At 40.7% G+C, this 15,039-nt stretch overlaps 2 protein-coding genes and 1 pseudogene across 2 annotated transcripts; 1 reads left to right on the forward strand and 2 right to left on the reverse strand.

The window, feature by feature from the left end:
• The first annotated feature begins 565 nt into the window (after positions 1–565).
• On the forward strand, positions 566–2,136 carry LOC140944988 (uncharacterized). The gene has a single exon (XM_073394106.1). The coding sequence runs from the start codon at positions 594–596 to the stop codon at positions 1,491–1,493; it is 900 nt and encodes a 299-aa protein (XP_073250207.1). The 5' UTR covers positions 566–593; the 3' UTR covers positions 1,494–2,136.
• A 904-nt stretch (positions 2,137–3,040) lies between these two features.
• LOC140944993 (uncharacterized) lies at positions 3,041–4,103 on the reverse strand (annotated as a pseudogene).
• Positions 4,104–9,296: 5,193 nt separating this feature from the next.
• On the reverse strand, positions 9,297–11,548 carry LOC140944476 (E3 ubiquitin-protein ligase TRIM71-like). Its single transcript, XM_073393615.1, has one exon. It carries the CDS (start codon positions 11,364–11,366, stop codon positions 9,297–9,299), a length of 2,070 nt encoding a protein of 689 aa, XP_073249716.1. The 5' UTR covers positions 11,367–11,548.
• Between the last annotated feature and the right edge of the window lie 3,491 nt (positions 11,549–15,039).

Here is a 15,039-nt window from a genome sequence, read left to right on the forward strand (position 1 = left end):
GAATTTATTAGACCACTTCAAAGAAACCAACCGTCTAGTGGATTCGTGGTTTGTGGAAGCACCCCAAACACTTCTCAAGTGTTCTTCAAATTCTTAAATAGTTTACACACTTTTACAGAAATTCAAAATGACTTTTATCTGCGAGCATGAAGTGGTTTTCCCATGCCGGACGCCGCTCGCCGGGTAAATAATAGACGGAATAAGTTTTGTTATTCGGGCTATTCAATGTAAATATTATGATTTGTGCGCTATTGCGCTAGTGTCGCGGGGCCTTTGCACTATATCCCGAAACAATACTATGAATAAAAGCAATATAGTAATATATTGTAAAATTATATATTGTAGAACTTAAGCTTTCTTGACGTTACCAGGAGTATGACCAAACTAAGTAATTTGTGGGCGGCATTGGGTGGGGCATTTTTGCTGACTCATTAGTCATCACGTACACCTCATCACGGGGGCTTTTGGTATAAAAGTGATGGCACATTGCTAAAATCTAATCCGGCATTGGCAGTTGGCGGTAACTCATAAAAGCTTGGTCATTTTTCAAATTTTACTTTTGCATCAAAAACGAACACAAGACTGAAGGTAAAATGAATGTTACAGAAATTTTTCGTTTTTTGTTGGTCGCGAAAATAGTGATCGCTTTGGCTCTTGGACATGGACGGATGATGGACCCTGCTAGTAGAAACTCCGCCTGGAGAGTCTTTCCCGATCGTCCGAAGCAGTACACGGATAACGAGTTGAATTGTGGGGGATTCGGCGCCCAGTGGAATAAGCATGGTGGTAAATGCGGCGTTTGCGGCGACGAATATAACATAGCAAACCCTAAGTACGTCCACCCCGGATCGTATGCTAGTGATGATTTCACCACCAAGACTTATAAAGAAGGAGAAACAATTCAGGTGACAATAGAGATCACTGCCAATCATAAGGGATACTTCCGTTTTAGTGTGGGTAAGCTCCAGACACGCCCTATCACCCAAGAACAGCTTACACACGTCTTGTTGCAACCCGATGGTTCGAACAAGTGGCAGTTGCAGTCATCCGCAAATGGAGAGTATCTCATCGAGCTCGTGCTGCCCAAAGGCCTGACATGTGATCACTGCGTGCTACAATGGTGGTGGACAGTGGGAAACAACTGGGGAAAGGAACAAGAAACATTTGTGAACTGCGCAGACATCAAGATTATACCAGGGGGAGGTCCTGTGCCAACAAAAGAGAAACCAAGCACGGAAAAGCCTTTAAGCTCCACCGCTACGGCCTTACCCCCTAAGGTACCCTCTACAGGGAGTCCGCAGAAGCCCTCCATTCGGAGCCCCTCCACTGGAGGACCCTCAAAAGAAGGGCCAACAAATCTCCCTACTACAACGTCATCAACAGGAGGATGTAAGTCTGCAGGAGCATATGCCGGTCAGCCTGGTATGGATCAATGGTGCGTTACTAACTGTGCAGCGGGATACTGTCCTGCCTCTGATTGCGTTTGTAACTAGAATGACATTTTGACTTGAATATCGTATCATGGGCTCCTAATTTAAACTTGCATACATATTCTGCTCCCTAGGGTGTTACTTGGGTTAATTTTTGCTGGATTTGAGCCGCTGGCCTCTCAGAACCCCTACTCCATTATAGCCTTTTCTGTGGCCAATTATAGACCTTATCTAAGTCACTTTTGAAGAAAAGTAATTTTCTCGATCTGAACGTAGTCACTTTCTGTTTATGCATCTACCTCATAAAGCCTTTTAGATAAGTCATACCGAAATGAATTGAGGTTAAATGAGGTTACACGTTTTTTAGTGTTAATCGTTCCATTTTTAAATCCCTACCTACGTGAATTTTCTGAACCCCCAAATCTCGAAAATGTGAGACCCCATTCTAGAACTCTAATGAAAAAGCAACCCCATAATAGTCAATTCAGTCGTGAAAATGCGACCCCAATGGGGAAAAAAATAACGCCCTCTTCCCGTGAGAGACTTAAAGGGATAATAGGGAGAGGGCATGATATTGCTTTTTCATAACAATATTTCGGCTGGCAATACAGCCTTCTTCAGGTTTACAGATGTTACTGAATTTATGATAGGAATTACAATATCATAGTAGATGAAGAATGTCGTAATAAAAATGGTTTAAAAGGGAGAGGCGGAAATTACGTACAACAGAAAAAAGAAAAGGAAAACTAATAAGGATATGGATTACAATAATTCGTCACGGCGGTTTAGGCCATTAGGTTATCTATCAAATGTGACTCCCTCGCCTTCCGGACTGAGTAACGTGAAGAATGAATTTTCTCTAGTGGGATTAACTCCCACTGCATGTCAGTGTGAGAATGGTCAGAGTGAGAGAGAAAGTGTTCAGAAACAGTAGTGAGTTTAGATTTAATGTTAGTTTTGTCGACTGGACGTCTGTGTCATAATGGGTAATTGTGCTTTAACTAAAAGGTCAAGAAGATTAGGGCTACGTCTGTAAGCAACAAAAGGCGGTTGCTTAAAGACGTCTTTGCAGCGGTTAGAAGAGAGTTAAAATGCTTGCGTAAGATATTAGAAATCTGGAAGTGCTGGGTTACATGTGACAACAGAGGGGTCTACACACTTAGAATCTTTAGGTTTAGTTTGCGGAATAGTTGAGCATATTTTATGAAACACACAACAGCCAGTTACTTCAGATAATGGTTTATTATCGTTTAGATCATGTTGTCCGTCTACAGCTATCCCCTTAATATGTCAAGCTATAGAGAGAAGTCGTTACGTCAAGTTGCCATGGTAGTAAAATTTCTGGATGACAACAAACCGAAAACGTCAATTAAAAAGTGAGTTCGCACTGTTTCAAACTTCATCGACCTTATTCAATTTCATTTAATTTGCCAAATGTTGTATCCGAAAGGACCTTATCTAAGTTTAGAAACTGAGGAAAACAAAATTTTTGCGTTATGTTCACCTACTCCATATAGCGGGGGCTTGAAAGTAGGAATTTTCATGTACCAATCGTGTAATGGTAGCCAAGAAAGGTATAATAAAGCGTGATACACGTGCATATATTCTTATTAAACCTATTGCTTTTTCCTGTTCTCGTTACCGTCGCCGTCGTCGTCGTAGCTTCCCCCGCAGACGTTCTTAGGGGTTCGTCACGCGTTCCTGCCCCACTCTAGTGGGGACTCCAGCCTGCGGGGAGGCTACCGTCGTCGTCATTGTTGTGATCCAGAAGTTGTGGTACCATGGTAACATGACGTCACACTCCTCCTCTCTATTCTAAGGACAGGAACACATATTAGAAGGGCAATAACCTACGGCGCAATTTGTTTTGCACCAGTTATCCTTGGAGGCGCTACCAGCGTGAGCTCCTATAGCAACACATCCCCCAGGCTGGGGAGCATTGGTCGGTGGTGGTGTAGGCAGCTGTGTTGGGGCTCGGGTAGTAGGAGGCGGGGCGTCTGTTGGGAGATTCGTTGGAACGTTTCCATCGCTATTGATGATCTTGATGTCTGCGCAGTGGACAAATGTTTCCTGTTCTCCTTTGCCCATGCCACAGTCATTCGGACCATCGCATCCCCAGCTGTTTGCCACGCGCCACCACCACTGTATCACGCAGTGATCACATGTCAGCCCCTTCGGAAGCTTCATCTTGATCGCAAACACCTCATTTTTATTCGAATTGATCTTCCATGTCTTTAAAACGTGTGCCAGCTTTTGTTGGGTAATAGGTGGTGTTCCGATCGGGCCCACACTGAATGTAAAAGTTCCCTGGTGGTTAGAGGTAACGTCCACTTTGACTTCAATCTCCTGGCCTTCTCTGTAAGTCTTGGTAATGGTACCTGTGGCGTATTTCCCAGGGTGTGTGTACATAGCCTCGCCCTCTTTAAAATGATATGGGTCACCGCAAACGCCACACTTCCCACCGTTTTTATCCCACTGCGTGCTGAAACCGCCACAATTGAGTTCGTTATCCGTGACCTGAGTCACCTGTCAAAACCGTACCGCCAGGCGGCGTTTCGGCTCGCAGGATCAATCAATCTACCGTGCCCCAGTGCATGAACTATCAGAGTCAGCGCTACAAAGTAACGAAAGATCGCTTCCATATTGGAGTTTTGAGTGCGCGTTTCCCTTCGAACCTTTTATCAGGTTTTTAGCTTCTCTCCCAGTGTGACAGTTCTCGTATAGCAGATTTTTATTTGGTTCTTGTGGAAGCAGCTGTTTCTAACACAGTAGGGTAGTGTACACACGAGATTTCAAAGTTGTGTTTTGCTTTAAATATATGTAAACAAAAGCGGTACAGAATAATGTTTTATTATATACATACTGAGAAATACTCACCAAAAAGCTATGTCGTAAATTTTCGTACGTTAATTAATTCTAGCCAATCAGAGGAGCGAACGATGGTTTTCACACGTGAAAAAAATGATACGTCCAATCAGAATCGCGAACGATGTTTTTTCACGTGTGAGAAAAATGATACGTCCAATCAGAGGCCACAGAGGTGTGTGAGTTTCGCGCCAAAATTCCCGCCTTTTATTGCAGCTTGCAGCGCCGCTTCGCACACATTCAACGAGAAAAGTTTTACTCAAAGGCTTTTTCTCGCTACAAAAGTGAAAAACATTTCGGAAATGGAGTGGAATAGTTTCGTTTGTTTCACTGTCGATAAAGAAAACGGTAGAGAGCCGGCGAAACAACAGCGGAAAGGGAAAAACAGAACGAGACGTAAGCTTTTGTTGTGCTTTTTGTCGGAGCTACTTTGCCTTTCATTTAAGCTTAAGCTTATATTGAAACCGGCCATTTTACTTAAATTCACTCATTTTCAATTGTGCATTGACAACAAACAGTTAAGATTACTTATAGTTCTTGGATTACCTCATATCCTTACCGTCATTTATGTTTTTAACAAACGTTTTTACTAAAAAGCTGGTACTTCGTTTTCGTTGTCATTTTGCGGCAAGTGTGTAGCGGCAAATAAGCATTTTTGAAAGATTTAAAATAAAAAGGCCGCCAAAATGATGAATGTCTCGGTATGTATATAATAAACACAATACCACATGGAAAGTGCTTTGTACGATATTTACGCACTCGTTGTTTTTGTATCAGAAATCTTACTCGTTCGCTGCGCTCACTCGTTCGATTTCTGATACGTCAACAACTCGTGCGTAAATACCGTACGCCAGCACTTTCCATGAAGTATTCTCTATGTACCCGTTATATTGTAAATAAGACTGTCATACTGAGACAAGTGCATTTTCATCTGTGAAGTTTACAAATAAAATGACATTCCAGCTAGGCAGCCTGGTTCACACCTGTAATCTCTGTAAATAAGCCGGCTTTCTCCTGCAAATTGTCTGACAAGACAAACTCAGCTGCTTCAATACACGTAAATAACTGCTGCCTGTTGCTAGCAAATTCTTATACCAAAAAAAAATATTCTCAAATAAGATCGATAAACTCAACGGTGGTAGCCAGTAGGGATCGGTTTTATTTCTAACGCGTCTCGCAAAACGAACAAAAATAAATAGGACATGATGACGAAAAGATAAGCATAAGAATTTTATACTTGAGTAAGGGGACATAGATGTTCTTGCCACTCGAACATAACATTCATCTCTTCGAGCTAATTGATGGCTTTCCTGTTGTCACACAGTGTATGGTCAATAAAATAAAAATGCAGTTGGTGAGGATTTTTCTTCCACTCTCCCTCCCCCGTTGCAATGACCCTTGGCATTTCGTTTTTGAGCTATTTTGAAAAAATAGCTCATATATCAGTAGTGAGAGCGTATGTATCTTTGTGGCTTTGTCTGTATGGATGTGTGTTGCAGGGGCCAATAAAGTTGGAGGTACTATGAGTTGATGCTTAGGAACCAATGAGAGTTTGGCATCTAAATATGACTTTGCTGCGCTAAAGGTCAAACAAGGGCACTTTGAGACCGCCTTTTTGGTTCTTTACAATTTTGCCGCCTTTTATTACGGCTAAAGGAGTTTAGAAGTATAACATTTAAATATCATCATGATTCAAACGCTAAGTACAGTGATGCAGCTGTTTAAGGGTTCATATTTTAGTGTGGCTGCTAGTTCAAGACATTTATGACCTAATTCGGCTATTGCGAACGGCACAACGTAGTGAATTATGTTTCACCTGCTTCAAAGTGAGATATAAGATTTTTAAAAATTGGTATTTAGGTATTGACTTTAACTTGGAAGTATGCGGCGTAATTGTGTTTTTAGAAGACTGAACAAGAGCTTTTTTTCGTGGGTGGTAAAACGCGCAATATCGCTATCAGGGCAACTCGTTTTGCAGCAAACTCCCAGGGTGGTACTCCCTTATATTAGCCATATACTGGTATGTGCCGCCCCGAAGGGTATGGTATTTGTATCGTTTCAGTCTGAAAACGGATAAAGGCTTCGCACATGTTGGTCTGGAGGGAACTATGAGAGAGCTTTAACCTTCCTGTTGTTTCAATTGTCCTTATTTCCTCTGCCCCTTGCCCAATGTAGAGTGCAAAAGACTCTGTATTTTTGCGTATTGAAAACGCCGCGCGAGCAGTCAAACAATTAAAAGGTCTGGAGCCAGGCCGAAAACTGGGGGTAGACGCTAAAAACTTCAGATTTCATTTGTTCACTCTCTCTATGAATACGCTAAATGGAATTTGAGAAGAAAAAAAAAACACTGTTTTGCAGTCGATCTATGTCCAATGCTGTTCAAAACTAAAGAATTTTAATTGTGCAAGTAATTGTTTCGTTATATCCCCAACCTTCCCGACTACTTTTGTCCAGGATTATCGCAGGTTACCAAGTGAAAAATTCAAAGCGCACTAGCCGCACTAGGGAACTTGAAATAAATATGAGTATCTAAAAGTTTGGTGTGGATTTCTTCGTAAATCGGCCGCAATACAAATTTCAACTCGACGGAAAGCCTCACACAGGGAGTTCGCTTGTAGCCCTCTTGGAAAGGTTTCCAGTAGAGAAATACGGGGAGAGGCGGCCTTCACCAATTTCCAACGTTACTGTTGTCTTTGTTTAGTTTTTCTCTTAGGCGTGTGACACAAGTAGCAAGGCTATTAAGTGGCATTGTGGACTTTCCGGTGCACGTTATTGCACACATTAGCAGGGGCGGATCCAGAAAATTCGGAAAGGGGTAGCCGGTACACTTGCCAGCTACATAATGATACTTTTTATTTGTCAATAAAAATGATGCAAAATAATTTTCAAAGAAAAGGGAGTGGTCGTGGCCTCCTCGCCCCACCCTCCTTAAATCCACCCTTGACTTTAGAACCATGACGTGAATATACATAGCATTTACACTGTTGTTTATTTAGACAGAAAAATTGTTCACTTGGGTTATTAACAGGGAATAGTATTTTGCTTTTTGAGAAATATGTATGTCTGTTACTACTGAAAAAATGTAGGTAAAAATAACCCGTTTAGTCACAAAATTGTGAATCACTCAAACTCTCTTAACTATTGAACAGTTTAAAACACATTCACATTCATCCCACTTTCAAAAATGTATGTAAATATTGAACAGTATAATATTTCTAGATATCAAAAAAAAGTGTTTGCACCTTAGTAATAATGTGAGATAACAATTTTAGAGAATGATATCTCAACTAATTGCTATTTTTGGATGTAGTCAATATATATACGCCGTAAATAAAATCGAGGCAATATGAGGAAGGTGGCGCCGGCGTAAACTCAACTTTTGCGCGACAGTGGAAATCCATATCATTTATAGACAAAATATATTTACAGGTAGAATATCATACACCAATTTCGATATATCAAAATGTCTAAACAAAATAATCGCACAAAATTGATTTCCTCCAGAAACATGAACTGTGGATCTAACGATCATTGTTATATTCCTAGACTTTCAATCAAGTAAACAGGGACTGCCATTGGTTGATTCTTGATCACTTGGCCTTGACTAAAATCAAATGTATCCCGATCGTGATACATTTTAAAGCAATGTACCCCGCTCGGGCTACATTACAGCACGTGATCAAAGCATGTTGTAAAGTGGCGTGACAGAATGCGGGAAAAACACTGCCAGTTTTCTTTTTCGTGCATGAACACAACATCGCAAACACGAAGCCTCAAGCTAAAAAGCAACGATTTTTCCAGTTATCCCAGAAGTTCCCGGAAGAAAAACAGCAGCTAGTGGAGGAAAAAGATGCAGATAATATAAGGGAAGTACTTTTGTAAATCATTCAATGACATTCAGTGGTTTTAGAGAATTAAATTTCTGTTGTTTTAAGTACCGAGTCGACTGTTTTTGGTTCGCTCCGGTTATTCTTTGGTTGCTGTTGAAATGAAAATCTAGGAATATAACAAAACACTTAATGTCAGGTCCCTTGGGAAACAAGTTAGTTTTGTTTTCCCTTGAGTCCCGATGTTTCCCTCGATTTCGTCTCGGGAAACATCAGGACTCTTGGGAAAACAAAACTAACTGTTTCCCTCGGGATCTGACATTAAGTGTATAATATATAATAGTGAACTGAATCTCAAGTCTTACATCACAGGTAGGATTATTTCTAAAGCTTTTTGCGAATACAGCTGACTCTCCTCCCTCCTCGCCGCTGTTCGGAAGCTTCGCGGCAGAGACGTTTCTCGCGAAAGGTCCCTCAAATTAAAGCGAGGAGCGAGGAGAGATGGCCTTATTCGCAGGCGAGATTATTTCATTCATCTCAAGTAGTTTAAGGCCTGCTACTAAGAGGTTCACCTGTTGAAAATAACTTATTGGCTATAACTTCGGCATTGATGGTGACGCTAAATCAAAATTTGGCACACATAAAGAACTCATCGTCCTTAACATTTTCAAGTATAAATATTGTGTTAATCAATCACATCATAGGTCACGTGACCATTTTGCTAAAAATTCAAAATTATTGACCAATTGGTGGCCGGTTTAAGAAAAGAAATCGAACAATTACACTTTTCTTATTCGTATTAAATATTTCTAACACTTTACGTTTGGAATGACAGTCCATTGCACTTCAAGAAAAAATTATGAGAAAAAAACTCATTTTAAATGGATAAATTTAATCTTGAATTATTTAAAACTTTAATTTAAACTTCGCGTACATTCATTAAAAACGTAGAAAGTTAGGTTTGTTTATCCTCTTTCAGAAATGCCAATTTATTTATCCAAACAAATTAAATTCGCCATCATTTCGCCAAATTTCCTTCATTTTCTACTCTTGGTCACGTGATATGATACGTGACCATAATTAAACGTTAAGCCACAAGAAAACATCAAGATTTACTTTGAGGGAAAGATTTCCTTTTTTCTCGGTCTCCTATTCTAGGTAGAGATTTTGCCAGTCATTCATATGCTCCGAACAAACCTTTGATCCAGGCCTTAAACCCCTTCAGCTGCTCAAATACCTGGATTCGGTGATTGTTCAATTCACACACAATAATCCTTCCATCACTAAGGGCTCCTGTAGAAACTGGATTCTTAAACTCTCCTCTCTCGCTACCTTGACTTCCAAATTTTGTAACAAACTTTCCACTCAGTTCAAACACCTGAACCCTATGATTGTATGAATCACAGACCATTAGCAATCCTTCTTTGTTAACTGACAAATAACGAGGCTCATTGAAATCCCCATCCTTGTTTCCCTGTTTTCCAAATTTAGAAATAAACCTTCCGTCAAGATTAAACATTTTAATGGAATGATCACCATAATCTGAGACCATAAAATATTGACCGTGTTGGATACAGTAAATAGGATCGACCAAATAACCTGCTCCACCAAATTTACGTAAATACTTTCCACCAGAAGAGAATACCTTGATTAATTTGTTACCCACATCAGCAACAATAATATCACCGTTGCCGTTTATTGATAAACCTTCAGGAAAGATAAGCCGGTGATCACCAAACTTACTAAGAAAGTTACCATTCCTATCAAAGACTTGCACCCTGTGGTTATTACAGTCTGCCACTACAATATTGCCAAGACTATCAAAAGCGATTCCTTTAGGGCAATCAAAATCACCATTATTCTTACCCTCCCTACCAAACGATCTTAAGTGGGTACCGTCACTACTAAATACTGAAACCCTATTGTTACCGAGCTCAGTCACAGCGATTTCATCATGATCATTCACTGCCACACCCCAGGGCCCTTCAAGCTTTCCAACAGACTCACCGTATTGTCCAAATGACAGCATAGATCTGAAGCGCCTGGTTTGTACCTGAGCCTCAAAAGGAGTGTCATTTGCCCCTTTATTCCCAGCAATTACTTTACTACTTTCTTTACCTTTAGCTTCTGATTGTTGCGCTTCAGTTTCGCTTAAAACAATTTTTACATTACCTATCCCTTCGCTGTTCAATACGTTAATCAGTTTTTCACTTTTAGTGAAACTAAACCGAGGAATACATTCAGTGTCAGGGTTTCCTTGGGTGCTCTGTTCCTGTAGCATTGAATCAAATTTTTCACTGAATCCAAGGATTTCAATACTAAAGCTTCGCTTCACAAGAGCTTTAGTTTGTTCAATTGCCGATTCAATTAATTTCACTTGATTTTCAACTTGGTCTTTTTTCTGTGAGAGAGATTCCAGTGATTTTTTCGCTTGATCATCCACTGCATCAAAAACATCCTGTTTCCTCGCTTCGATGATTGCAATAACTTGATCTACATGTGTCTGCACTTGGCTTTTAAAGTCGGCTACTTGTAGCTCCATGTCCGTGCTCTTTTGGTTGAATTGCTCGAGTTCTTTTCGTTTTTCTTGTGCTTTTTCTATTAAAGATTGAGTCATGGAGTTGATCTGAGTTTTGCGAGCATCTGTAGCTTCTTCCAAAAGCATCTTTCCATGACCTTCATGGTGTGTGACAGCACAAATGCTACAAATGGCGACTTTACAGTCCTTGCAAAAGATTTTCAACTCTTCTTTTTCATGTCGTTTCTCTCGACAAAATGCCGGTCTCATTAACACAGCCTCGATGTCTTGATCTTGGAAATCTTTCAGTGCCAGCGTTCTGTGTTCTTTATTGGTGCGTATTATGTTATGTGCTAAAATACATTCTTCGCACCAGAAAGAACAACACTGGAAGCAATATAAGGTCTGTGCGCTACGTTTGTTGCAGTTTCCGCATTTCACGTTAGCTGTACTGCACTCTTTTATTGCCAAGACATCTAGCAAACTGTTGATACGAAAATTGGTGGGAAGCTCGCTAGGATCTCCACTTCCAGAGATTTGAAACTGTCTTCTGCACTCGGGGCATGTAATTTTGCCATGGATGCCGCTCGTTCGTTGAATACCGTTCAGGCAGTGAAGACAGAAACTGTGCAAACAAGGCAACTGCTTTGGATCAGTGAATGTACACATACACACAGAACAGGATACTTCATCATGAAGATTGTCCAGCAAGGTCTTTAAATCCATGAAAAAGGTCGGAATCAAAATAGGTTTTCCGAAAGTTTGGAAATTTTGTAGGCGAACGGTAGTTGGTCCGTGGCACTCTCAGCGTCGGTTTTGCGAAACCGCAACAAAGAGTTCTTAATTGTCTTTTTGACCAAGCCTAAACAATATTTTGCCAACCAATCAAATGATGCCTTGATGTTTTTTAAGTTTTGACGACCTGGAGAATCCAAAAATAATCTAGTTATCTCTGAGAACTCATAATCTGTTTACAAAGCATAAACCCTTTTAAAAACCAGAGGTAGCCCAAGCTTACTAACAGATCGAGATCGAGAGCACTAGGCAAATTAACTTAGCCTACTCAAAGCGACTAATTAATCATTCATAATAACCGCACATAAATATTCACAAAGGAGCGACTCTAAATTCGTTAAAGATCAGTTAAATGTCTCTCATGATTCTCTCATGCATACATGTTCTCTTTCGGCAAGTTTATTTGGTAAAAAGAAAAAAGGCTTTCTTCCAGGTATAATTATCCCCATATTCATCGCATGTGCTTTTCCAGCACTTTCACGTGCCAGCTTTTTGACTGTACATCCCATGCAGATTGGTTTTTCACAGTAATAATAGTATAGTAACTTGAAATAAACCCCTCCATTTATAAGCCCCCCAAAATCGTAACGCAAAAAACCCTCCGTCATATCGCCCCTCTGAATATAAGCCCTCCGGGGGGCTTGTACTTGGAATTTGCCCTCGAATACAAAGTAAAACAAAGCAAAAATGGTAAATATCCTTTCCACTACAAGCTAGCTCAGTCAATTTTTGAAACGCAAATTTCCCTCCGTACATAAGCCCCTCCGAATACAGGCCCCTCCAAAAATAAGCCCCTCAAAAAGGGCCTTTGAAAAATATAAGCCCCGGGGCTTATTTTCGGAATTTTACGGTAGCTTCTAAAACATGAAGACTGAAGTCGTCAAAGTTAACGGCTGTTTCATTAAGTAGAATCGCACCTAAAAATCTCGTGACCTTGATGATGATGCAACCATATACCACAATGATAAAAATCTTGATATTTCGTAGCTATTGTGTGTCAAAAACCAGTCAAGAATAATCAGAAAGGTCTCCAATAGGACTCCTGTAATCTCTGGTACCACACAAGTTGTTGTCGTGTAAATGACATTGTGTATAATGCACTAGCTAATAGCTCCTGTTCATGGATTTGTTGTGGATGTGGACTCCCCAATTTCTCCAGCTCGCTTTTTGACACATTTGATATATCCATACGGAATTATTACCACTCATTGCCATCATCAACAACATCATCATCAATGTCACCCAAGTGTGATAATGGAGCCGACCTAAGGCCAAATGATGTCATCGGTCCTCCAAGACACTCGTCAAGCCCATCTCGTTCTGCCACAAAGAGGAAGAACTTAATGGTGCTCACGGTCAACTGCCAAAGTCTTCGTTGTTATAGTAAGCATCTTGACATTGCAGTGCTAGTGCAGAAATATAATCCCGATGTAGTTAATGCAACAGAAACTCATCTTAACATGGAATTTACAAACTCGGAACTTGGCCAAAGGGGATATGATATAATAAGATGTGATAGAGTTGGTGACTTGGGACCTGGGGTAGGAGTGTTAGTAGCCACACGGCAAGACCTACTAATTTCACCAACATCCTTGCTACATACTGATGGTCTTGAAGCAGTGTTTGGCAAGATAAATATATCTGGATCCAAAACCCTTCATGTTGGATATGTTCGCAGACAACCCAACAACAACCCTGATCCAATCAATTCAACACATTGACCGAATCACTAATTTCAACCACTTCAGGGGGCAGCACTTTGAATATGCTAATAACTGGTGACTTTAACTTTCCGGATATCGACTGGGATATTGAAGACGGTGAATACAAATGCTACGTAAAGTCATCACCTCAATACGGATATGAAGCAAATGAAGCAATGTTAGACCTTATCAATCAGCACTCCTTTAGCCAGTTTACAGATAAACCGACTCGGACAAGAGGAAATAATATCCTGGATCTTGTTTTATCAACTATTCCTGACTCTGTAAGCTAAACTCAAGTTGTCGAGGGCATAAGTGATCAGAGCGTTGTTATAACTGATCTGAACTTGAAAGTGAAACCTACAAGGAAAGTACTGGTGAAAAGGAAAATCTATATTTATAAGAAAGCGGACAGTGAATTATTAAAGGGTGAAATTATCTCAGCATGGGACAAGTTTCAAACCAGTCAACCCCGTGACAGATCTGTTGAACAAAACTGGTGCCACTTTACAAGCATAATTCTAACGGCTATCAAGAACCATGTCCCCACCAAAACAATCAGCGGCAGGTGGAACCTACCTTGGATCACCCAAGGGTTAAGGAGACTGATGAGGAAAAAACAAAGAGTTTATAATCTCGCTAAACGGACGCAAAATCCGCAACATTGGAAGAAATGTAAAGAGTTACGGAAAACCTGGAAACGGAGCGAGCCTACTGGTAGCACATAACGATTATGTACGAGGTCTTCTTGACTAGTCAGACAAGAAGAATTCACCATCCATTGGAAAGAAATTTTGGACCTACATCAAGTCCAAAAGAAAAGACAATGTGGGCATTAGTTCTTTAAATTCTGGAAATACTGAAATAACTGATAACCAAGTTAAAGTAGAAATCCTAAGCAACCAATTTAAGGCGGTCTTCACAGACGAAGATGTAGACACGATCCCATATATGGACAGCAATGGTGTTTCAGATATCGACCTACTTGAATTTCAGACCAAGGGCATAGTGTCCTTGCTCAGGAATATCAACACAAAGAACGCCAGTGGTCCCGATGGCATTTCATGCTTTGTGCTGAAAGAAGCAGCGGAAGAAATTGCCCCATTTCTGCAATTTATACAGTATTCAATCAATCATTAACAACAGGTCCTCTCCCAGGTGACTGGAAATGTGCCAATGTGACCCAATTGTTTAAAAGAGGCAGTAAGAAAGAAGCCCGCGACTACAGACCAGTATCTCTCACTTCTTTGCCCCGTAAGATCTTGGAGCACATTATCTTCCATCATATTATGGGTCACTTGGACGCGCATCATGTACTTGTCAACTACCAGCATGGATTTCGCCGGGGGCCACTCATGTGAAAGCCAGGTTATTACAATAGTCGAACACATAGCCAGAAACTTAGACCATGGCAAACAGACTGATGTATTATTGCTGGACTTCTCCAAGGCATTTGATATGGTCCCGCACAAACGTCTCGTCAAGAAATTAGATCGCTAAGGAATCCGCGGACAACTGATCAAATGGATAGAATCCTGGCTTTGCGGAAGATCTCAGAAAGTTGTTGCTAATGGTTCACAGTCTTTTCCAGTGACTGTAACTTCAGGAGTTCCTCAGGGCACCGTCCTGAGCCCACTGATGTTCTTACTGTACATTAATGACATTGGTCTCCAAATTACCTCAGAATTGGGTTTGTTTGCAGATGACAGCGTCCTATATGGGTTTGTTAACAACATTAGCAGTGCCGAGGTGCTTCAAAGTGACCTCAACAAATTAGTAGTCTGGTCAGAGAAATGGCAGATGGCTTACAGTGTGAGCAAGTGTTTTCTGCTTAGAGTCACTCGCTCCATAATGTGGTTAACTACACCTATACCATGATGGGACACCCCATAACATCAGTC

Source organism: Porites lutea, chromosome 7, assembly GCF_958299795.1.
Source record: "Porites lutea chromosome 7, jaPorLute2.1, whole genome shotgun sequence".
NCBI classification, from domain to species: Eukaryota; Metazoa; Cnidaria; class Anthozoa; order Scleractinia; family Poritidae; genus Porites; species Porites lutea.